This window comes from Macrotis lagotis, chromosome 7, assembly GCF_037893015.1.
Source record: "Macrotis lagotis isolate mMagLag1 chromosome 7, bilby.v1.9.chrom.fasta, whole genome shotgun sequence".
NCBI lineage: Eukaryota > Metazoa > Chordata > Mammalia > Peramelemorphia > Peramelidae > Macrotis > Macrotis lagotis.
The window spans coordinates 137,265,126-137,292,000 of record NC_133664.1 but is presented as its reverse complement, the minus strand read 5'-3'; the positions used below and the strand labels follow the sequence as shown (position 1 = coordinate 137,292,000).

Genomic DNA, 26,875 nt, shown 5'->3' with positions numbered 1-26,875 from the left:
ATTTTTCTTATCAATATCAAAAGCAAAGAAGTGAAGTTGAACAAGTAACCCATGAAACGATGTTTCATGTTGTCTTAGGGCATGATGAAACTAATTTTGTCAATAATTACATTTACTTCTCCAAAGAGAACTAGCAAATCTTCCTTCCCTTTAGCTGCATTTTCCTGATATCTTTCAGATTAATTTGCAACAAGATTATAAATACTGATTAGAATAAATTATTTTAATTGTATATCTTATAACAAAGCATTTATTAAATGCTTATTATTTGTCAGTCACTATGCTAAGTTATAAGAATACCAAGGAAGGTAAAAGATGGATGAAACACATCTTATTTTTTTATTCATTGTATTAAGTTAAATTAATATGAATATCTTGGCTAAAAACCTATGCTTTTATCACTCAACCAAATCTCTAGCTTTAAAATTAGGCATATTTTGAAAAAATCCAACCTAAACTATTCCAATTATATTGAAATAAAAGAATACTTCAAATTTGCTAGCTTTCTCAAGAAGCGAGGATCATTTTCCAATTTTGTTTAATTCAGTTCTGATTGTGTGAAAAGAAAATACAGGTAGCACAGTGCTTATCAAAGAGGTAAGGCTAGATTTGTCTGTCCTCTCAAAAATAAATAAGATGATCCTGGCTTTTCAAAAGCCTATTCAAGAAAACCAGAACAGGTCTGACTTGTTTCTCCAGAAGTAGCTCTCTGAACCCCCTTCAGCTGTATGTGACTGTTTCAATTTTCTTATACTACATGGAGAACAGCATGCTTTTGACTTGTCTACTTTGCTAGTATGTAAACAGAAAATAGTTTATAATACTGCTGAGTTGAAGTGCTTTCCCTAAAGAAATGTGCCCACCACCTAAGTTAGTGGAAAAAGTAAAACTTCCAATGAGGCAAAGATGACGTGAATATCTTATGAGTGTTTCTGTCTCAAGTCTCCTTCCTCTGGCCCACTAGTCTGTCTTGTCCACATGTCACATCTTGAAAAGCAGGCATGATTTCTGTTTACTCATTATCTTGTAGCCTAAGGCAGAATTCATGTGGGAAACTGGAAAGGAAACTAGAGAATTTATGGATAGAAAGCTACATATTTCAGGTGGGTTGTTTTTAAGGAAACAGGTGCAGGGATGAATCTGTTTGTAAATTAAACTTTCTGGATAATGGGGGTTAATGCAGTATAACAAACTTATAAGTTCTCTTGTATATTCATTCTTGCTAAGCATAAACTATTATTATAATTTAAAGTAACTGATTTTTATTTTCTTGCTAAGTCCACACACTTATACCATTACATCTTTTTTTAAAAAAAACCCTTTACATCTTAAGTATCCAACTTTTTACTTTTAGTTCTTTTGGGCTGGATAAATCCACAAAAAGTTGTCAAGGGTCAGATAGAGAGTTTAATATTTATTTATAACTAAATGCAACACATATTATCAATGAATATACTAATAAAATGTAAAAAAGCTACATAAATGGGCTTTGAAAGCAGCATGCAGGCCATGGGCCACAAGATGAACACTCCTGCTCTACATAATCATCTTTGATATGAAAAATCACAGTATTATCAAATAAATCAGACATTCAAATGGTGCTTCCAATGTCATGACTTTCAAGAGGATCCTGCTCTACTTTCATATAAAGTTAACTATTTACTTACTAATACATGCCTGTAAAAAAGGTAAGTGCTTTATAATCCTCATATTCTATGCCTCTCACAACCTTTTACCTCTGTCTTACCTGACCTTCAAAATCCAAGTTCAATATCATCTCCTTTATGTAACTCTGATTTCTCTGAATATAAGTGATTGTTCTCTCATCTAATCTCATAGCACTTTGTACTCCTAAATACACAGTTTTTGTTATATTTATCTGTATACATGTTTTATCTCTCTTGTTAAGATGTAAATTTCTTGAAGGCAGATTTATGGTTCTACTTACTCCTAAACCTAATATGTTCTTTCCTTCTCTCTCTCTCTCTCTCTCTCTCTCTCTCTCTCTCTCTCTCTCTCTCTCTCTCTTTCTGTCTGCCTCTTTTCGACCCCTCACCCCACCATGACTTGGGGTACTGATGAAAGATAAAGTGATTTATGAAGTCTCACCTGGTGTGTGTCAGAGAGAAAAACTTTAACCCATTCTTCTAGATTCCAAGGCTAGCTAGCAATCATCTTCTTTGCTGACTCTTATGAGAAACTATACTAACTATACTAAGGTATTTAATAAATGGTAAATTAATGTCATGAATTCTCTATCATGATCTCTAACATCTTTCCTCATTTCCCTTCTATTTTCTATCCTGGCTTCTCCCTACCATATTATTTAGCTCCAGTAATCTGACATAGCTGCCTGCTGATAACTGAGCAGGCAGAGTCAAGCAAAAAAGGGTGATTTGAAAACATAGGTTAGGCAGGATGGGCTCATGGATCATATTCAACCTTCACATCTAGGCACATTAGGGTCAAAATTAATCTAGTTGTGGCATCATCAGGATATAGGGTTATTACTATTTAAATAAATTGGATTATTTTAATACCTTTTATACAACACTTCCAAAGGATTTGGACTCCAAGATTTTCAAAGTTTTTTCTTTGTTAGGTTTTGTACTGCACTTTAGAAGAAATTCAGACAATATTCTTTCAAAAGAGCAGAATCACCTAACAAGACTAGTAATGCTCCTGGAAAAACTTTCACACATTTTTTACAGGTTTATAGCTCTACATATGGCACATAAAATGTGAGCCCATTGAGGATAGGGGCTGGGTTTACTTTTCATTGTATCTTCAGCACTTAACCACAGTCTCAGGTCCATTGTAAATGCTCAATAAAATGCTTATTGACTAAAAAAGACAGTTAATGAAAAAAATCTATCAAAAATCATATTCTAGAAAGCCATATTCAGAAATATGCTTTTTAAATGTTTAAGCGGCTCTATTTTAAAATCTTCTATATCCTACCATTAGTGGAAATGTCTTTACAGAAAAATCTGGATATGCTAGCACACTTTTTAAAAAGGTATATGAAGGCAAAGGATTTGATATCTTATTATAGTTTATCTACACTTCCAAGTAACAAAAATGTCTTTTTTGGTGGTATTTGTTGAGCAGCTGGTAATCCCTTCTCTTCCTTCTACTTTGGTCAATAATGCACATGTGTGCACTGAATAGGAGTTAAGAATATATTTTTATGCTCAAGGGAGGGATTAATAGGATTGAGAGTTGAAAAGAATCTCATAAATCATCTAGCCAATACTCTTGTTGTAAAGATGAGGAAGTCAAGGCCCAAAGAGGACAGACAAATTACTTAAATCACATTAATATATGGTAGAATTGAGATTTCGATCATGATCTTCTGGACCCAAGTCTAATGTTCTTTGTGCTTCCATAAAAGTGGAATAAACCCATTTTTAATGTCCTTTACAATTCTAAGATTCTCTAAGTTCTGTTAATTAATGAATATATATATATATATATATATATATATATATATATATATATATTCTCCATGAGATACTTAGTACTTTGCAGACTATGGAAATAAATGGTCATTTTGTGACATACTGCCTGGGGATCCACAGCCAGAAAGGCTTCAGAGCCTGTAGTGAGGATCCTGGCACAGGCCTATAGCCTCCATGCATTTACAGGAGAGGACATTTACGTAATATGATTTTACATAAAGCAAGAACTATATGCTACTGAACATTCACTCAACTTGGGGAAAGTCTTGTAACTCCTCTTGGTTTCATTTTCCTAAACTGTCAAATGATGAGCTTGGTTTTGAAAATCTCTTTTATTTCAACAATTCTCTGGTCTCTACAACTCTACAATTATGAATCAAAGATATCCTATGCAAAATTGAAATAAGATCCTTATGTAGCATTGAACTTTTTTTTAGTTTTTTTTTGGCTAGGCAATGGGGTTAAGTGACTTGCCCAAGGCCACACAGCTAGATAATTATTAAGTGTCTGAGGCTGGATTTGAACTCAGGTAATCCTGGCTCCAGGGCTGGTGCTCTATCCACTGTCACCTAGCTGCCCCTAGCATTGAACTTTTAAAATGCTTTGAAACCTGCTAGCAATTCTTCATAATACATCTAGTCAATAGCCCAATATTAATTAAGTTTACAAATTTGGAAAATGAGTGAAATGACTGTAAATCAAGATTTTATTTAAGGAGTTTTTAAATCTTTAAAATTTACATTTAACATTTTCATAAATATTTAAAGATTTTTAAACAGTATATTCTAAGTCAGAAAGTAGCCAGAAAAATACATAAATATGCTTCTTGGAGTGAAGCAGCAGTCCCTGAACATGCACAAACCAATAAGCATAGATGAGACAAGTCAGAGGTTGAAAGCTGATATAGGATCATATAGCTGCCTTCCTCCATCTTGGAAATAAATAACATGAAGTTGACCTAAGGATATTTCCAATTAAACTTTGGCTTACGGCTTTATCTTAGGAAAAGACAATTGTTGGATATGGCCATAAAATACAATACTTCTCTCCCCCCACCTCCTGCCCCAGATCCCAAGAACCTTAGGAGAAGCAATCAGGAAAGGGGCTAGAGCAGAATCTATTGTGCTGTAGCTGAGGTTAAAAAAAAAGAGGCAGAGGTAGAAATCATCATCTCAGAGAAAGCAAAAGCAAAATAAGGTCCTAAATAAAGGAGACAAACAGGGAAACCACATTTTACTAAAAGGTATCATAGCTATTGAATAATACCATTAATTAATATATATGTACCAAATGGCCTGGCATCCAAATTCATAAAGGAAATATTAAATGAGTTGCAAGAGGAAATAGAAAATAAGACAAAGTTACCCTCTCAAATTTAGATAACTCTAACCAAACAAAGAGGAAAAAAGTAAAAAAGATGACTAGGATCTTAGAAAAGTTAGATATGATAGACCTCTGGAGAAAACCAAATAGGAATAAAAAGGAGAAGCAAATAGGAGTCAGAGACACAAAAATGAAGAAACAGGGGCAGCTAGGTGGTGTAGTGGATAAAGCACCAGCCCTGGAGTCAGGAGTACCTGGGTTCAAATCCAGTCTCAGACACTTGATAATTACCTAGCTGTGTGTTCTTGGGCAAGCCACTTAACCCCATTTGCTTTGCAAAAAACCTAAAAAAAAATGAAGAAACAGATAGGAATCCATGGTAGCAAGGGTGATGATGATCAGAAAAGGTGACTGAAAGTGAGCAGTAAAAAAATCTGATAGTGGAAGAAAGGCAATGATATAGGAAAGAAGACTGAACAGTAGGACAGGCTGCTGGGGCAAAGAAAGAGTCATCAACATACATTCTGTACTCTAGTCCTTGAAGGCAAAGAATAATTGTATTTATTGTTAGGGAAAATCTATGTTGAGAGAGATAGTTTTACCTCAGTCCAAAGTTGCTAATATGCCCTACCAGAGGATCACCAACCAATAGTCTTGGATGATTTTGCATTATGCATATCACTAAACAATTTAAATCAAAATAATAAAATAGTTTATCCACTAAAATGTAATATATAAAAGCAATACAACAAAACTACATTGTGGAAGCCATTTTTAGGATTAAAAGATTCTAATCAATCTCGTTTGTAACACAAAGAGCAAAATAATTAAAAGTTGATGCCAATCATAATTAAAAAGAAGGTAGACTTGAAATGAAGGACATAGGGAAATGTTAAAGAAACAGTACATTCTATCCTAAGAAAGGACAGTTGTTGGAAAACCAATCCAGGATTTAGGAAATGTAGAAGTAGGGAATAACCCTTCTTGTAATGAATTCAGTCCAAAGTGTTTAGGAATAGTTCTCAGGGAAAAAAAATATGCAGAAGGTTATCTCCATTTCAATGTTCATTAAAAAGACAGAAAGTTGTTTGTTTTAAATTAAATTCATTTGAATAAGGTACAATTCTACCAGGGTGGCTTTGGTAGATAAAAATTTTTAATTTTTTAATTTTTAGTTTTTTGCAAGGCAATGGGGTTAAGTGGCTTGCCCAAGAACACACAGCTAGGTAATTATTTAGTGTCTGAGGCCAGATTTGAACTTCGGCACTCCTGACTCCAGGGCTGGTGCTCTATTCACTGCTCCACCTAGCCACCCCAATCAAAATTTTCTAAAAAGGCTTTAAAAGGTTAGAGTAGTTAGTGAAAGAAATTTGCACATCATGATCCTACAAATGAAATGAATGGTTTTTACATGGAATTTATTTCTTATTGTCCTCAGAATATTTTTGCTATAATAATAGAATTGGTCTAAGTTGATATTTGCCAATTTCTGTCTTATGAAGTAACAGCAAATCAAATCTCCTTAGGTAGAGGGACAATAAGGACAAGTGAGTCTTTTCCATATAAACTAATAATACAGACTCACACTAAATAAAACCTTTTTTTCTATAGAAAATTGCATTTCCCAAGAGTTCTTGAAGATAATTCTAAACATATAACTACTAGTTATAGGGGCGGCTAGGTGGTGCAGTGAATAGAGCACCAGCCCTGGAGTCAGGAGTACCTGGGTTCAAATCCGGGCTCAGACACTTAATAATTATCTAGCTGTGTGGCCTTGGGCAAGCCACTTAACCCCATTTGCCTTGCAAAATCCTAAAAAACCCTGCAAAACTACTAGTTATAGCATATAGCATACAAGTGATAAAGATACATTGCTTAGTTTCTTCTATAGTTTCCATGAAAGATTATGTTAGAACCACAAATTTATCTAAGGAGAGAATATACTCCTTTGCTGGACAAATGTCAAACTCAACTTGTAGAGTAATTTTATATTCAAAAAATGTAATTAATAGAAGAAATATCATCACAAAGTTGACCCTAGTTGCACTATTCTATACTGTAATCTTAATATTCTATATACATTTTAATTCTGTTTATGTCTCAAATTCTGCTCAGAGTCACACACCACAAAAAGACTGAAGAAAACCATAGCCTGGTGATAGAGCCATGGGAGTGAATTGATAAGGAAGAGCCAAAGGTTTACTCTGCTAATGAGGCACAAATCCTAGTTGTTATTATGAATGGGCAAAGAACACTGGGGGCAATAGTGAAAAAAGATGCCAGTTTTGTAGAGAGCAAGAAAACTATTTGTAGTAAAGGCTCCTTTGGTCCCTATGGCACTAATTAATTTTATAGAAAGGCAGCTATCTTACAGTGTCCTGGAGATTGCAAAATTACATTCCACCTTTATGGAAAAGGTAAAGATTGATCACCACTAGGAAGAGGTTAGGAGAGACTAAGAGGAATCATTAGTACACACCTGAAGAATACTCTAGGCTCTGAAAGAAGTATCTTCTTAACCCCAAGTATTTCAAAGAACAACTTAGGAAATTATTTTATCAGAAGTTAAAGGCACGAACACAATGTACAGGTAAACATATAAAGCATATGTTTCAGCAGCACTGTGGCAGTTAATTCAGTCTATCAGGCAGCATTTATAAAGCATTTATGCAAGTGATGGGAACACAAAGATAATGAAAATACTGTCATTTTTAAATGTAGATAAAAATTGTAATTTTACAAGTATATGTTCCATTTTCCATTTGCTTGTCTTTGTACTATCTATCTTCATCCTTGATAGGTCTGTTTTTTTTTTCTTTTGAAATCAGTTTATTTTGTCTTATACCCCTGGGATGCCTCTAATGTATTTTTCTGAGCCAAAATTGTTTTAACAAGTCTCAAGAACATTTCTTATAATGAAGAGTATTGATTTTGGAGAATTTTGTTGCTTCTCTTAAAAAGATAATTAGGTAACTCAAAGTATTAGGGTGCTGGACTTGAGTCAGAAAGATCTGAGTTTGAATGCTGACATTTCTTAGCTATATGAGACTGTACAATTCACTTAACCTCTCTAAGCCAGTTTCCTCTTCTATAAAATATGGAGAGTAGTCCCTATGACAGAACAAAAGACAAGCCTAACAAACATCAGGACTTTTGAAGGGAAGTAACTTTGAAGGCTAGTGAGTAGGCCAGTAACTGCTTACTCCTATATCATCTTCAGCTCTACCTTGGGATAAACCTTCAGCATGCCATAATATCTGAGTTTAAAATGGTAAGGGCATCAGAGGAGCTAGGTGGCTCAGTGTATGGAACATTGGGCTTGGAATCAAGAAAACTCATCTTCATAATTTCAAATCTGGTCTCTGACATTTACTAACTGTGTAAAACTGAGTAAGTCACTTAACTATTTGTCTTGGTTCCCCCATTTATAAAATGAGTGGGAGAAGGAAATGGCAAACCTCTCCAGTATCTTTACCTAGGAAAAAAACCCCAAATGGAGGTCCATAGACTAAACAACTAAACAATAAAAATGATAATCACAGACTTCTTTTAAAGAGCCAAAAACATATCCAGTATATTATGTTTCAAAAAGAAGGGAAGTAATTATGACATTTTTGAAGATTTAATTTTTTAAAGTTATGTCAGGTACTGTAGTAGCTAAAATACTTGCCTCTCCAGAGTTCTCATTCCCCAAAATTTCTGGAAAGCTATTTACATATTCCTAAGAACCAATTACAACTTTATTCTTATAAAACACATGCAGTTTCAAAACTATTGTAAAGTCTGTGATTTCAAAACTTCACACAAATCACCTAAGCAATCATACTAAAATCTTAAAAAAATTTAGTAAGAACCACTCTAGAAGATTTGTAAATGTTATAATACTGTCATCAAACCCCCCTGTAAAGTACCAAAATATTATTTTACTAAGAAAGTAATCTAAGAATTTAAAAAACCCCAATTATTTCTGTTTTGAAATACTACTCCTAACCCCAAAGTAGGGGTTATAACCCAATATGTCATGAACAGTTTAATATTTTAAATGTCATTTATATATACATATTAGGAGGTTATAGTAATTGGGTACTGACCAATGTGAACTAACCCAGTTATTATTTGAAAACCAATTCTCTCATAAAAGGACATTTTTCCTACAAAGGCTAATATTACTAACTGATACATTAAGAACAATAGCAATAATAACCAGCACTGGTTTAATATTTTAAGGTTTGCAAAGTGCTTAGTTGTGCTATCTCCATTGATATTCACACAAACTGTGATTTTTTTTAATAGAGGAGGAAACTGAATCTGAGAGAGATTAAGCAAATTGCCTAGCCTCACACAGTTAGGAAGTGACAGGATTCAAAATCGTGACCTTTCTGACTCCAAGTCTGGCACCCTACTCCTCCGAGTCACCCACTCTTTTTTTAAAAGAAGCAATATAGTTCTCCAAAATCAATAAACTCTTCATCATAAGAAAGGTGCTTGAGACAACTTAAACCAATTTTGACTCAGTAAAATATATTAGAGGCATCCCACAGGTAAGACATAACAAACTGATTTCAAAAGATAAAAAAGACCCATATTAGATGCAGCTGGATTAAGTCAAAGACAAGTGAATGGAAAGTGGAGCATACACTTGATAAAATCACAATTTTTCTACATTTGAAAAATGAGTTTCTTTCATTACCTTTGTGTTCCCATCATTTGGCACAGTGTTTAGTAAAAATGCTTTACAAATTCTTCTAGATAGATGGAATTGTCTGCTACTGTGCTACTGAAAAATTATTTACCTTAAATGTCTGCCTAGACAATTGCATAAAATAATTTTCTAAATAAATTTCCTAAGTTATTCCTTAAAATAGGTCATCTTAACTGCAAGTGTCCAAGTTTAAGGAGATGTTTCTCCAGTAGCCTGGAACATTTCTCCAGATGCATTCTAATGATTCTTTCCATCTCCCCAGGTTGTTTGCTAGTAGTGATATATATGCTCCCTTATAAGGAGTCCACAGCATTTTTCAGGATTTTTTGTTATTTGTCTTTATTCAAAAGAAACAAAAAAAAATCACAAATGGTTGAGGGCAAGGTCACCTTCATTTGGATAGGGCATAACAAAGGATTTCTAATAATCAGTCAGAGGCAGCCCAAACACTTATTCATGGTTACATTCCTGTAATAAGCAGTGAGTGCTCCATTTCAAAAGAATATCTGACCTGATTTTCCCAGAGGAACAACGTATAGGTAAGTATAAAATTAATGATCTCCATATATATGACTGGGGATGACCTCATTTCTCTTCCCCAAAACCATTGCTTGGGATTCCCTCCCCCTCTTTAATATCCAATTCTACTGGCTACTTTTGTTTGAGAACACTAAACACACAAACATAGTCCATAGGTACTACTTGCTTTATTAGGGTTACCTCCCTTGTCTAGGGGGGAAAAATTTCTTGCTATATTCACTGGTGGTGACATACATACTTTTATGTATGTATGTATATGCACAAAGTTTTAAAAATGGCCAAATTTGCTTACTCTACATGCCTGCAAGACTGTTTTAAATTTTACTTACTTTCCAATGGAAGGAGGATTGGGAGAAAGAATGGTGAAAATTCACCCTAAAAAAACAAAAATTGAATATAAAAAAAAAGATAATTAGGTATCCCAGTAACATCCTGGAAATTAAGGGCTGTTCATATGTTCAACCCACCTGCTGACTGGCATGGGAAATCTGACCTGAGTTATTTCACCACTTTTTAGACAATCTGCTGTCCCCTCCTTATTCTTGGTGTTCACTATATTGGTATTTTATTTAGGGCCAGCATAGTCTACTACAGCTCAGAACTCCCAAATTTAGGAGATCTACCAGTCTCGGCTTCTCCAATAACTGAAATTTTAGGCATGTACAATCATGTACTTCTTATAGAAAGGATCAATGCACTTCTTTTGTGATAATATAAACTAGTTGGGGAATGAGGAGGAAACAAAAAAATAAAGATACTGATGCTTCTCTTTATTATGATAATGGGTTTTAGACATATCCATAAGCTGAAAGTACATTTTTAAAGCTATATTAAAATGACATTGTATACTATATGCCATTGTGAATTATACTTTGTATTACTTCTTCCCCCCCCACCTTTTGCTGGAGTTCATTATATATGAAAGTAGCATCCTGGTAGATTAAATTACCTTTATAAAGTGACAGTTTATAAGTTTTATAACAAATTGTTCAAGAATTTCTTATGACAACTATGGATTATATAAAATAGCAGCCAAATCATAGCTTAATGAAGAGCCCTTAAAAGATATATAGATCAGTGCCATCTTGGAATATTTAAATCTGCAAATAATTCATCATCATAGTACAGATGGGAACTTAGGTATATGGCTAAATAATTACTATCATCTTCTTGGTCACTTCTTTGTTTCAGACAGAAAAATGAGGTTTGAAATTTTTTAACATTGAGATCTAGTTCATCATCAACTTCACCACTGAGATGTAGTTCAACTACTTTTATTTCAACAACTTTCTTATTTGTTTTGTGGTGTAGTCACCACTTTCTCAAGTAGCACACAATGTATTTAATAGTGAAATGCTTGTTATAAACATCTTTATACATTATATCTACTTTTTGAATGACTTGGCTTTATTGAGTCTGTCCTTAATATTTCTTTAAATGTGCTTTTTTCTACACAGCATTTAATTTTTTTTTCTAATAAAACATCTTGCTCAAAATCACCTTCTAGTCTTCTCCATCAGTTTTGCCTTTGCCTGCCATCTGGGGCAGCTAGGTGGCACAATGGACAAAGCATTGAGCTTGACATCCAACTTCAAATGTAGCCTCAGACACTTATCAGTTATGGGACCCTGGACAACTTATCTAATTCTATTTGCCTCAGTTCCTCTTCTGTAAAATGAGTGAGAAACAAAAATGCCAAGAAAATGCTATATGGGGTCATGAAGAATCAGACATGACTGAAAAAAGACTGAACAATTGCCATCTTTCTGCTGGAGATCAAGAATTCTGTGATGAGGAAATAGTTTGGATCTTTCCCCACCCCTTCACAGACAATCTATAACTGTTCAACTTCAGGAAATAATTGCAATCAGGGTCAACATCTATTTCTCATTTTTTGTCATAAAAATTAAATATATTGGATTGGAGCTGTTTTAAATTTAAACCATATGTTTTCTCATTTTTATTTCCTCTTCTTAGCATAGTAACTGGCACATAGTAGGTGCTATTTATTTATTTATTATTTATCATTTACTTATTCATGCATTCATTCATTTATTTATTTATAGGTTTTTGCAAGGCAAATGGGGTTAAGTGGTTTGCCCAAGGCCACACAGCTAGGTAATTATTAAGTGTCTGAGTCCAGATTAGAACTCAGGCATTCCTGACTTCAGGGCCAGTGCTCTAACCACTGCGTCACCTAGCCTCCCCCCATAAATATTTATTGACTTCATTCTTTCAACATTAATTTTGGTTTTTCTTCTAACAAGTTATTCATCAGACAGTTAATTTCAAGAATGTCGCCCACATCAGTAATGAGTCATTTTGACTAATTAAAAAATATTTTTTTCCTTTTTCAGAGAGTTTGTGCTTGCCATGTCCTGAACATCACAACTCTTTTCTTGAAGAACATGTTAATGTTATATATGCTTGATGTTCTGTTCTTTGGGGCCTTTGGCTTTTCTATTTTCTTACTCCTGATTTGAATTTTCCAACCTTTTCTATTTCTTAGTCCTGAACTACATTTTTCAACTTTTTTTTGCCTTCCTCCTCATGCCCTCCTTTGTACTGGTCACCAAGCATCAGACCCTGCTCTGAAACACCACTCTTATGGGGGTGACCCTTGGTTCCCAAAGGTTATGACAACCAAGAATAAGTCCAGCATGTTTCCCTACCCTGGTGCTTTGGGTAATGTGCTGGTAATAGACTGCGTCTACTTTCCTTATGTAGAGGTCCCACTGTTCTTAACAGTGCTGGCAAGCCCGACCCAGATAAATATAGGCAGGTTCAGCACCACTAGGTTGGCCACTTGGTAATAAGTTCTTTGGCCATGACAATTCATGGAAAAAAGAACGATCCATACCACTTCATTTTTTTTAGTCACAGAATGTCAAAAAGGAGTATAGAAGTACCAAGAATAATAGTTATTCAATCATCTATATACTTGAAGTTGGAAAATATGGTTCAGGACCAAGACATAGGGAAGGCTAGAAAATACAATTCAGGAGTAAGAAATTAGAAAAAGCCAACAAGGAAGTAAAGAAATCCTAGGAATAAGATAATATGACCCTCCAAATCAAATCTTCCCAATCATCATTTGAAAAAAGTTCAAAATTAATTTAGCTCACCAAAATGTGATAGATCATTTTAAAACTTCACTAGTTCTGTGAGCAATTACCACTGCTACTTCCTTCTATCAAAGACAGATAGCCATATCATCTTTGGCAAGATAACATCTTAGTAGCAAGTGACCTAGCTGAAGCCATCAGACTCACCCTGGCAAATAGATTTCTATTAAGGATTAACCAAAAAGGGAAAAGTAAAAGAAAAAAGTAAATGGCAAACTCGAGCCAGCTGTCTGAACTTCAATAGGTTTTACTTTTATTGCATTTAGGCCCTGGACTATTTCCACACCTGTCACAAGGGTCACTGATAAATGCCCATCTATATTCATTACGTGCCCATGTAGTTGCCAAATTTTAATGAAATACAAAAAAGGATAAGTTCAAGAACCTTAAGAATTTGAAGAGTATGCAGAGTCTTATTTCTTCATTTTACTGGTGTCTTTAAAATTCTTCTTTATTTGACTTTGGATTTGCCAAGTGCTGTGCATTGTTCAATCATATCTTTTTTTTCTTAACAAGAAGGAATGGGTGAACTTCAGTATTATAGTTATCCAGAATAGAATGGCTTCATTTGTCACCAATTTATGTTTTTTGATCTTATCAGGCCATTTGACAACTATGTATACTCTACTTTCACTATTTCAACCTGTCATACTTAAAGCAAAATGAGAAATGAACTTGGTTTTTAAATTTAAGTTGCTGTAAACCATAACTATTTTAAACCTGATTTTCAACAGCGATACAAGTAAAATTGCTTAGTTAATACACTTAAATTTTAATGCATTTTACCCAAGAAGATGAAAAACAAAAAAAAAGCCCCCAAAGCACCACTGTATTATTCATAGTATCACTTCTTGTATTAGGAAAGATCTGGAAACAAAGTAGGTATCCATCAATTGTAAAATGGCTGAAAAAACTGTGGTCCTATAATAATGCTAAAAGAAATGATGAATATGAAAAATTAAAAAGACAGAATTAATTGATGCAAGTAAACTTATGTAGAATGTATGTATTAATGCTTAAATGTATAAATTATATATAAACACAGAATAAAAAAAATTACCAAAAAATGTAAAATAAAAAGAACAAAAAATAAACACTATAATTTATGATGTTTTCTGATAAAGAGATTCATTTCATATATATATGTATATAGAATTGATTCAAATGTATAAAACTGTCATTCCCCTAACAATAGTCATATAAAAAAAAAGCTTGAAATTACAAATAAAGAAATGCAAACGGAGATTCTAATTTATATTCATCAGATTGGCAAAATTAACAAAAAAAGAAAATGACAAATGTTGAAGAGGCTTTGAGAAAACAGACCTATTAATGTACTAATGTTGGAGCTATAAATTGGCACCACCATTCTAGAAAATAACGTGGTACCATGCCCAAGAAGATCCTAACTGTGCATCATTCTTTGAACCAGTAATTCCATATCCCAAAGAAATCCAAAGAAAAAAGATTCACATAAACAAAATCTTTATAGCAGTGCCTTGTGTAGTGCCAAGGAACTCGAAACAAAAAGGGATATAGTTGAATAAGTTATCAAATATGAAAGTAACAGAATTCTATTGTGCTATAACAACTGGTTATAGACAGTTTCAGAGACACCTGAAAAACTAGTACAAGTTGATACATTAGAAAGTGAGCAGAACTAAGAGAGCATTTTATATGACAATGATATTGTAAAGACAAATAACTTTGATAGACTTGGGAACTCTGCTCAATGAAATATCCAATCATGATGTTAGAGGATCAAGTGAAGAGGAATGGTAACCACCTCCTGACAGAGAAGTAATAGACAGGAGTACAGACTGAGACATATTTTTCAGACATGGATGATGTTGACTTTCTGTTACATGATAATGCATATTTGTTATAAGAGTTTTGTTTTTTCATTTTTTTCCTCTTGGGGAAGAAAGAATTGGAAGGAGGAAGAGAAATAAAATGTTTCTAATTATTAAAAAAATTTAAAAATTACAACAATCAAACTTGGCTCTAGGGAAAAGATGAGTAAATATCCTTTCTTCTTCTTTTAAGCAAAAAGACTGGAGAGCTTTAGGTGTGGCACATTATGTACATGGCCAGACTATTGATTTATTGGCTAATTCTATTGAATGACTTTTTCCCCCTCCTTCCTAATTTATTCTTTCTCACAATAAATAGGAAGGGATTTTTTTTGTTACTCTGGAGAAGAGGAGAATATATTTTAAAATGAACATAGTTTTAAAAACTGGGATGTAGAATTAAAAGAACATTGAGCTTAGAATCAAAAGACCTTGATTTGAGATCCAATTCTGCCAAGTCCTGGCTATTCCACTTTAGATAAATTGTTCAAGTCCTGTAAACCTTATTTTCTCAACTTGTCAAAAGAAAATGTAAAATATTTTGCAAATTCTAACACATTTCATCAACAAAAATTTTTGATGTAGATATTACTGTATAAGCCAAAGTGATGATCTAGGTGTTGGAGATTCACCCCCTCTAAACCCACTTATTTTATGTGTGAGAAAACCAGTTCCCCCAGTGAATTACCCAAGTTAATACATCAAAAGGAAGCAGATTAAGGGATCTTCCTGATGCTCAGTGCTTCCTGCTTATAGATATAAAATGCAAAGCAAATTAGACTGTTCCTCTGCTTACATGGGTATCTGCAGCAATCTCTGCAATAAGAGCCTATCAGCTTGGCCTTGAGGTAGAGTTAATCACTCTAACCACTGTAAATGGTTAACAGCATCCTCATTCTTAAAACTGTGCAATCTCTTATTTTTTAATGTTTATTTATATTTTATTTTTTTTCAACTTTCATTTTCCATTTTCATTCATTTTTGAATTCCAAATTTTCTCCCTCTCAAGATGGCAAGCAATCTGATGTAGGTTATACTTGTGCAGTCTTGCAATATATGTTTCCACACTATGAAAGAAAAAACAGAACAAGAGAAAAACATAAAAAAAACAAAAAATAAAAATAGTATACTTTTTTTTTTTGCAAGGCAAGTGGGGTTAAGTGGCTTGCCCAAGGCCACACAGCTAGGTAATTATTAAGTGTCTGAGACCGAATTTGAACCCAGTACTCCTGACTCCAAGGCCAGTGCTTTATCCACTGCGCCATCTAGCCACCCCCAAAATAGTATACTTTGAACTGCATTCAGACTACACCAGTTCTTTCTCTGGATATGGATAGCATTTTCTATTATGAGTCTTTTCGAATTCTTCTGGATCATTATATTGCTGAGAAAAGCTAAGCCAATCATGGTTGATCATCATACCATGTTGCTATAAGTCTTTCCAGGTTTTTCTGAAATCTGCTTGCTCATCATGTCTTATAGCACATAGTATTCCATTTCATTTATATACCACAACTTGTTTAGTCATTCCCCACTTGTGGGCATCCCTTTAAGTTTCCAATTCTGGGCCACCATAAAAAAAGACTAAATATTTTTGTACATGTAGGTCCCTATCCCTTTTTTATGACCATTTTGGTTTAAGAACTAGTAGTGGTATTACTGAATCAAAGGGTAGGTAGAGTTTGATTACCTTTCAGACTTAATTCCAAATTGTGCAATTTTCATTTAAAATCAATAATAAAAGCTAAAGAGACCTTTCTCCAATATGTTGCTATAGAAATCTTGTTTGTACATAGTTGTTAATGAGTTGTCTCCTACATCAGATTGTCAACCCAATGAGAAAAGAGACTGGGTTTTTTTTTTTTTTTGCCTTTCTTTATATCCCCAGTGTCTGGTAGAACAATGTCTGGTACATCGTAAATATTCAATAAATGCTATTTGAATTAATTTGACTGTCACCATTCAATTATGCAGATATGCTCTCCACCTTGCAATTCTTTTAGAGCCCTTAGCTTATCTTTATGTTCAAGAGAAGGTGAACATACAACTGAATGCCTTGATGGGAGAAAATATTAGCAAAGTACATATTGGCAAAAGATATAATAGAACCTCAGGTCCAAAGAGACAGGTGCTACCTAGGAATCTTCTGAGTTTTTTTTTTTTTTATCATTTTGGGGAAACAGATTCAGATGGTCAAGAGTTAAACTTAGTACATGAATCATTAGAGAATTGAAATCTTCTCAGAACAAAACTTTTTTTGGAGATAAAGAGTTGCTTTTTAACTTACCAGAATATGTTAATCAAAAAGCATAATGAAAGTGAAAGACCCTAGGAGTAAAATGGGAGGAGGCATCATACTAACCATCCTTTAATCCTCAATGGGAATACAAACCAACTGGGGGAAAAAAACTTAAAGTGGCCCTCAGTTTAGAGAACTATCCATTAGATTATTGGGGTTCCTGTTCCTAGGGTAATTATAAATAGAAGAAAGAACATATCTCCCTAAATGCTACATAATGAAAATAAACATGCTGGCGGGTCTAGAATCAGCCAAAGGACTATTGTGGGTCTGAATGACATTTGTCATCACAGTTATGTCTTATGTACCTTAGAGGCTAGGATATCTGATAACAAATGTAATTCAACTGGGAAAAATGATTTCCATAACTTGCTTTCTTCTCAGACATGCTGCTAAGGAAGAGATTTGTCCTTACTGGTCAAAAAAGAAAATGCTAGTAAAATTCAGTTACTGTAGCTGCTAAGGAGAAGGATAACAACATTTATACCAACAAGCCCAAAATGGTAGGACTAATTACCAATTTTAATGGGGTCATCGGTCTCATTTCACTAGTATAGATGTGGCAACTATTTTAAAAGCAAAAATAGCAGCTATAATCACTTCACATTTACAGAGTGCTTAAACTTTGCAAACTTTGCAAAATCAAATTCCTTAATGCTGAAGAAGCAACAGAATGAATGCTCATTCCCTGTATTTAAATGGGCTGCAGAGTAGGCACACTTTACATTGTTTTCAAAAAATCAGCTCCTGACATTTGGTGAAACACTAGTTTGTTTCTATGAAATAATAGAGTGGCCTGCTTTGATACTCCTTTTCCTTTTCTCAATAAGAACAAAAGAGCCATTAAAAAAGAAAAGCCAACTTAAGCAATTTATATTTTTATAAATTCAGATCTGGTCAGAAAAAAATTTCTTCTGAAGTTATAAGAGAATTTCAACATTATAAAATGGCTACATATTTCTCAATTCAATTCAGTAAGGATTTAGTAATCTACTACTGTGTTTGATGCATAATGTGAAATGATGATAAAAAATGAAAATAATTTCTGCCTTCAAGGAGCTTAATTGCATTTTCTGGGTGAATATAACAACAACATAATAGTAATAATAAATTTTATTATGATATATCATATTAATTGCAATTATAGTATTATAAGATATCATAATGACATTATTATTGAATTTATACAGTCCTTTAATGACTGCTTTATCTACATGTCTTATTTTATTTAAGCTTCACAAGAAACTTGTAAAATTAATGCTATTATTCTCCTCATTTTGCAGATAAATTAAGATAAATTTAATATGTAAATATATTAGACGATATACATGACAACTGGGGGAAAGGGAGAGAGCATTAATAAGTAAAGAGATAAGGAAAGGCTTCCAATTGGAAGAATTATAAGCTGAGTCTTAAAAAACAGAGAGGGATTCTAAGGTTCAATTGAAAAGGGTACCTGTTAACTGTCACACTTTTCAGGAAGCAGCTTAACCAGAAGGTTAACAAAAAAACCAATATCATTTTACAGCTATTCTGAAGACGTGGTCTAAAAGGAAAAGCATATTTAATCCTCTACAGATGACCTGTTATGGGAGATATAGAGAAATTTCCAAGATGACCTCTTTGTTCTTTCAGATCCCAGGACAAATATTTTGAGGTTGATGTTTAAGTTTGTATTATAAGCATCACAAAATTATACCAGGTTTATTAGTTTAGTCTGAAGATATGCATCTCATTGAAAGACATTACCTTGAAATGAAGTGATAACCTTTTTTCTTTGTTTAAACTTTTTTTTAAAAGTTCAGATTTTGCAAGTAGGAAAAAAAAGCATTCACATAAATACTTAAAAGCATTAATTTAGAGAAAGAATCTAAATCCAGTAAGTAAATTTGAATTAACTCAAGATTTAAACATCCATTCAAAACAATTTGTTTTAAATGCATGAAAAATTTTAATGGTCATAATTTGAATTTAGTAACAAATTTACAACCATTTAAGTTGCAACAAAGTTTTAACTATATATTTGTCTTCTGGTCCATATCACCAAGTTGAACAAAAGATACTGTGAGATATCAAGTCTTTTCAATACTTGCAGTAATGAAAGCCCTTGGAAGTTACAAGAACTAAATTCATTTTTGCAAATCTAGTCTAAATACAGAATTTGATATTTTCTGAGAGAATTATCATTACTATAAATGTCCTGCTTTAGTTTGTGCCATTTCTGGGATCAAAACCGTTTTTTGTAGTAAAATAAAAAGTGAATCTTTATTGCAATATTTCATGACTGAATTGCTGACCCCACTTATCTAAATTGCTACAGAAAATAGTTTAAAATTTTGACAAGTGACAATATAATTATTTTCAAAAGTACAGAATCCTTTGTGCATTTAAAAATAATTTATTTGGGATTTTTAAAATGGGTAACCCTTTTCAATACTTATCAGATAAAAACAACTAGTTAATAGAATTTGTTGGTGACTATAAACCAGGACATTTCAATTCTTACTTTTGAGATTTTACTTATGTCCTCAAAATGCTAAAGAAGAATGAAGGTTAGCATCATTTTTTTCTTTTTCCAGAGACATCATTTACTCTCTAAATGTCATTCTTTACCTATGAAAAAAAGGCCTTTAAAATGACAGAGCAAGTATTTTTTTTTGCTCACTCCCAAAAACTCCTCAGTGGTAAGGAATTGACTGCTAATGAAAAACAAAGCTTTTGAATTATGAAATTGAATATTTTGTAATCATTATGTTTTCCCAAATATTGATATGATAAAAGATCCCACCTGCTTTTAAATAATGTTAGATCTGAATGACTCTAGTGTTCCTCCAAGCTCTATAATCATTTCATCTTAAATAAGCATTTGCTTTATAAATCAATCAACAAGAATTTATTAGTAGTAAGTGTGAGACATTTTGACAAGGATACTACTACTAAAGCAGACAGTTCTTGCCCTTAAAGAGCTCACATTATACTGTGAAAAAGGAGATATTCACAGATATGCTCTTTAAAGTTTACCAAAATTTAGATGCAGTTGCTCACAAAATGTATGAATACACAGATCCCTTTTAGTTCCTTCAAGATTTGTAATGCCAAGTGTAGAAACAAATTATCACAAGGAGTTATCAAGCAGACAGCATCTCCTGGGATAACAGTGAAAATGATAGTGAAAAGACTATGCTACAGATAGATTATTCTACTTTTGTTTGGTTAAAACAAATGACTCAATCAGCTTCAATAGAAAACTATGCATTTGTCTCTTCTCTAATCTAATATATGAAAGTTATTTGGTTGGTCATCAGTCTACTCTGTGACCATATTAAGCATTCCTGTAAATATATCTCTAAATGAATACCACAGTGTGCATGTCAACAATTTAAGTGCTCAACAAGACCTGTCATTTAAAAAATCCTGGTAATTTTGGATTCATATATCACTTCCCTGAGTACATTCCCTCTTCCCTGAAGTATCTTATCTTCCTTCTTTGAACTGAAGGATTCCTACAAACACTGTTCTTTTTCACAATTCTGAGCAAGATTTTTCTATAACCAATTTCAGAAAGTACCAACTTTTTTCAGAATTCCATGCCTCTTAGAGAAGAAACTTTTAGCTTGCAACACATACTATCTACTAATTTACTTTTTTTTTTTAGGTTTTTTTGTAAGGCAAATGGGGTTAAGTGGTTTGCCCAAGGCCACACAGCTAGGTAATTATTAAGTGTCTTGAGACCGGATTTGAACCCAGGTACTCCTGACTCCAGGGCCCGTGTTTTATCCTCTACACCACCGCGCGCCGCCCTCCTAATTTACTTTTACATATTAAGTCATGAAAGGAATAAAATTCAAGACAAGAAGTATTTAGAAGGGCTTATTGTGTGCCAAGCAATATACTAAGTGCTAATTTAAATACAAAGAAAAGAAAAAATATCAGTCCCTGATCTCCAGGCACTCACAATTTGTGTGATGTTGATGGGAGTGGGGCTGAGTGAAGTGACTATATACAAATAAATAGGTCTGTAGAGTGTAAATTAGAGATAATCTCAGAGGGAAAGCATTAAAGCTACATGCAGAAGGTGGGATTTTAGCTGAAATGAAGAAATCCAGGAAGCCAGGAGGCAGAGGAGAAAAAGGAAAGAAAGTTCCATGTATAGGGTAGCCAATTAAAAGGAACTAATTCCCTGAAAATGAAGAATTATCAAGCAGCATTCTGTCTGCTTGGATATGTCACAAAATGATAATAAAGCACTATCTGAAAACTTACTATATGCTTATAAGAATATAAGAATAAGTAACAGGGGTCATTAATGAAGGTGACTATCAAGGTGACTACTATATTAATGAAGCTGAGCTATCAATCATCTAAACTGACTGAGCCAACTTTTCTTCCTCTTCAGGCCTTTATCAAGTCTAGCAGGGGCTTTCAGGACTCATTCTGCCAGGATCATACAAGTTAGGGGAATTGATCTTAGGAGTTATTTCCTTTTTCCCTCAAATTATCTCCCCAAATATATAAAATATCCATGTCCTTTGCCTGAACAATGCTATTGCTAGGAATAAAATTTCAAGGTGGTCAAAGATAGAAACAAATATAGATTTTCTTAAAATATTCACTGACAATTTCTATGGTACAGAACTAGGAATAAAGTGAAGACCATTGATTTGGGAATGGATAAATAATTTCTAGTACAGGAATGTAATGGAATATTCTTGTGCCATAATAAAAATCAACAAGTATAAAATTCTGAGAAACACAGAAAAATTTGTATAAACTGATATAGTGATAGAAGGCAAACAAAAAAATGACATATACAACAACAATATTGTAAATGGAAATAATAATAATGACCAATCTTAGCCAAAGGAGAGATGAAAACAATGTACCATGTTCCTTTCACTGAAGACTTGAAAGACAATAGGAAGGGAATAATTAAGTTGCTGTTAAAGTCAATGTGTTGGTTGGTTTTGCTGGATTAAAAAAATCTTTGCTACAAGAAGAGGCTCACTGGGTAAGATAGAGGTGGGATATATTTATTAAGAATGTGATGTAAAAAACAAAAACTATCAATGAAAGTTTTTACCAACCTCCTCCTGCCAACGCCCCCCCCCATTATAGAAGGAATATGACACTAGGAACTATTTGAACAAATAAAAATTGAATAACTTTGGAGGCTACTCCTTGGTAGAAGGATAAATTATACCTTGATTTTAACAAGGCAAATGAAATCTGAAAAAGCAACTTACCCTCAAGGCCTCTATGACCAGGTCTCTAGCTTCCAGTTCTCCTTCCATTACACTGAGAAGCATTCGCAACTCTGGTTTACTGAGTGTGTCCACATCAAATTCTTTTTTCTGCAAAGGAGAAATAAAGTGTTGAAAACACCACTTTTTAAAAGAAATATGTAGCTCAGCTCAACATTTCCATTCTCCAAATGTAATAAAAATAGCCTGGCAAATTTTATTCAATTGTTTGGCACATCTAAGGCTGGACTATCCCACCAGGCATTTGGATATTTGCCCAGTGGCAGCTGGGTAGTCCTCATCCTTCAGGAATGGAAGGTGGAAATGGAATGGCTAGCAGCCAAACTCCATCTCTGCCTTTAAATCCATCAACCATCATCAAAAGTTCTCCCTCCAAGGAGCTGCCCCAGCATATGGACAATATTTTCCAAATGGAATTATTTGGATGATATCAGCATACAATCCACCACTCAGACACATTCAAGGGTCCCAAAGCCCAGGCTAGCACTCAAGTCCACTGGGTCTAACTATAGTAATTCACATTCTCACATCACTTTAATTAAGGCTTACAAAGTCATTTCCTCACAACAACCCTGAAGCAAAATTTGCAAGCCTTATTAACCCCATTTTTGCAAATGAAGAAAATAAATCTCTTAAAGACTAAGTGACTTGTCATTTCTCTTTGCTTAGAAGATGGAGGTAGAGTAGGCAGAAAATATGGTGAGCAGGCACATTTCATTCCAAGAAGCATCCAGTTTGATTTCTAGGATGAACTCAATATGAAAGACCCTCAAGATCATCTATGATTTGAACAGAACCTGCCACCTAGTAATACAATATATCCCACTGCCTAGACTAACTGGAAGAGTTCATATATCTTCTTTACAGGAGCCATCTTTCAGGTCATCAAATTCATTCCATTTATGCTCTTACATAAGATTTTTAAAAACAGGAATAAAGAGAGCTAGTAAGTTTCCAAGATAGTGTTTCTATCAACCAGCAACTGACCCACTGCTCTAAAACATAGCATTATGCTATGGTGGACTAGCCCACAAGTGACTGTTCATGTAACCTTTGTATCTTTCTGGACCCTTCTTACCATCTATACATGAAACTATAGTCCCATCATAATATCATAAATATAGGACTGTAAAGGATGAACCAAATACCCTATGAGTCTGTACTGACAAGTCATAGAGAGGTTATGGGACTTAGCCAAAGTCACAGACAGTAACAGGAAACAGGGGCAGGATTTGCAACCAGTCTTCTGACTCCAATCTCACTCATTGCACTTTGCAGGAAGATAATATTTAAGGCAAGAGAGAGGAACAGAGGCTACTAATCTTAAAGGGGAAGCTAATTATTGCTAATATTTAAGTAAATTTGAGTCATTTTTTTATTTGCTCTTAGATCATTTGGAGAAATGAAAAGAGGAAAATAAGTACTGTTGACAAAAACAAAAAGAATGTGTAGTCTTTGTGATGATCTATTTCCAGATCTACCTTAGAGCCTTGCCCTAAATATGAGAAAACAGCTGAAATCGGGAGAATACGTGTTTCTGACAGGTAAAGATAGGATGTATTTCATGAAAATCCATTTCTTTGGAAATCTTTTGACCCTGGTTCAATAACTTCAACATATTGACCGTAATAAAAGACAGATACTTGTTTCCATTGAGCGGAGGGAAGCAGCTGTTATTTAGATCCATATCTGTCTAGATATAATTAAGCAATGTTGCTCCAACTTCTTTTAAAGATTTGAGTTCATTATTTCCCAAAGCTTCATAAACAAAATGTTCCATCTTACCATTACATTGACTTCTCTAGCCTACTACTAGCTGCTCTATGTACACAATAGTAAACATTCCTCCTTATCTCAGCCTTATAGACTTCCAGGGGCCACCTCCTAGCCAAGGTCTTTTCTGATCTCCCTAATTATTTGCATTCTCTCTAGAGACTATTTTGCCTTACTTTGAATATACACTGGCTTTATTTGTTTGTTTATATGATATATCTCCCAGAAGAATATAAGCTCTTTGGGGGCAGGGACTATTTTGAGGGCAGAACCTTTGTATCTGGAGCACCTAGCATAATGGGTCCTTAATAAATGTCTATTGAATTAAGGGATGACAAATAGTATAACGTACTACAAGAATTCTGATTTATATTGGAGATGAAGGCATCTGACCGGTTTATGTTATCTCATTATGTGATCAAGGGCAATAAAAACATGTCTCTGTATGTAGTTTCTTATCAAGAAGATGGAACATTAATAGGATCCTGGTTTAATAAATCTTGACACAACACAAATTCACACATAATACAAGTCCAATGCCTATAAACAAAGTGATATATATTACATATATCTCAAAATAAACCTAGTTCTTGTCCTTTCAAGGACATGTTCATATTAGAATAAAGTATGCAATATTAAATAAGGTATAAATTTTTGAATTAAGTTGAATTCCTGAGTATGAGGACTCCATTACTAAGCATTCCAGATTAGAAATTGGAGGGTTAATAGAGGGGCCTGAGAAGACTAATATATCCACTGGGGTGGGGGGGAGTGTTTGGTTTTTAAAGCCCTTCACAACTTAGTCCCCTTTTTTTTTTAAGGTTTTTGCAAGGCAAATGGGGTTAAGTGGCTTGCCCAAGGCCACACAGCTAGGTAATTATTAAGTGTCTGAGACCGGATTTGAACCCAGGTACTCCTGACTCCAAGGCCGGTGCTTTATCCACTATGCCACCTAGCTGCCCCTAGGTATAAATTTTTTAAAACTCTTTATTCCTACTCCTATAGGAGTGCAATCAATATATTAAATCACATTCATAAAAAAACCCTAAATTTTCAAGGCATTCTACATATAAATTCAAGGAATTTTGACTAAACTGGAAGGGAAGAAAAGAGAGGAATAATTATATATAGCACCTACAATATGTCAGACACTGTGTTAAGTACTTTTACAAACATTATCTCATTTGATTCTGACAACAACCTTATGAGGTAGGTGCTATTATTTTTATTTTATATTTGAGGAAATGAAGGCAAACAGAAGTTCAGTGTTTTGCCCAGGGTCACACAGTAAGAAAAATTTGAACTCCAGTTTTCCTGACTCTAGGCCCAGTATCCTACTCTCTACACCACAATCAGCCAGCAAGAATATTACTTTAATATTTTCCTCTGGACATGGGTTTTCTCAGTAATGGTGAAGGTAAGGCAAAGAAATATCCTCTACCAATCAATGATCATGTCCTTGAAAGGAAAAGGTAGCAGGGAGCCACTGAGTCACTGAGTAGAGAAATATTAGACCTACTGTTTAGGAAAATTCCTTTGGCAGCTTTGGAAGGTCACTTGAAGAAGGGATCTGAGGCAAGAATTACAATGAGGAGACTATTGAGATAGGCCAGTGAAAAGTGATGAAAGTCTGGGCTATGGCTATGAGGAAATATGTGAGAGAAGCTGTGGATGTAAAACTGACAAGACTTAAAAATTTAGTCTTATTTATTACTTGAGAGTTAATTCCAAGAGGGATAAGTACCTTGTTCAGTGTCACAAACTCAGTGTATATAGGAAGTCACATTTAAAATCAAGTCTTCAAGATACTGAGGTCAGTCCTCCATTCACTGTCACACTGATACTTTTATAAGAACAGAACTGCCAAATAAATAAACTTTGAGGTTATAAAGAAAAAGAAATTGGTTATAATTTGCTTTTACTGTTACTATTAAATCTGGGAGTTTTCTTTTGCAATTTTAATTTTCAAATTATATATTATTTTTTGTTTTCCTCAAGAAAAAATATTAAGACATTCAGGAAAGAACAAAGAAAAGTTCAAATAAAAATGAAAATTTTCTGCATCTTAGGATGATGAGAAAAGCTGTCTAACATCATTTGCCCAAGGTATTGTCAAAAGAATTTTCTTTATGTAGGAAGAGACATATGACAAGAGTTATTGTATATTGTTGTCTATAATTTAGAGGGGAAAATTATATATCATCCCTATTTCCCCATCTTAAAAAAACAAAACAAAACCCTTTACTTGATTCTACGATTCTCTTAAGCTATCATTTTATCTTGTCTCTCTTCAGCAAAGATCTAGAAAAAGCTATTTAAGCTTTACAACCATTTGCAATCTGGCTTCTCACCTTATCACTCACTAAACTGCTCTCTACAGTATCAATGATCTATTAATTGCAATAGTTCACAACATCTTACACAATTCTCTTCCAAGCTGCTTTTCTTTACATATACTGAAATGTTTGTTGGTTGGTTTATAATAAAAGACTTTTTTTCAGCAACTGACTTTTTCATGGTGATTACTCTTTCAGACCT

At 33.8% G+C, this 26,875-nt stretch overlaps 1 protein-coding gene across 1 annotated transcript in view; it reads right to left on the bottom strand.

Moving 5' to 3' along the window:
- Positions 1–26,875, bottom strand: part of LOC141494160 (cortactin-binding protein 2-like) — a 122,121-nt gene that overhangs the window by 82,004 nt on the left and 13,242 nt on the right. Inside the window, exon 2 of the mRNA XM_074195285.1 lies at positions 22,547–22,654. Within this exon, the coding sequence (XP_074051386.1) occupies positions 22,547–22,654 (108 nt within the window). The remainder of the gene's footprint in view (positions 1–22,546; positions 22,655–26,875) is intronic.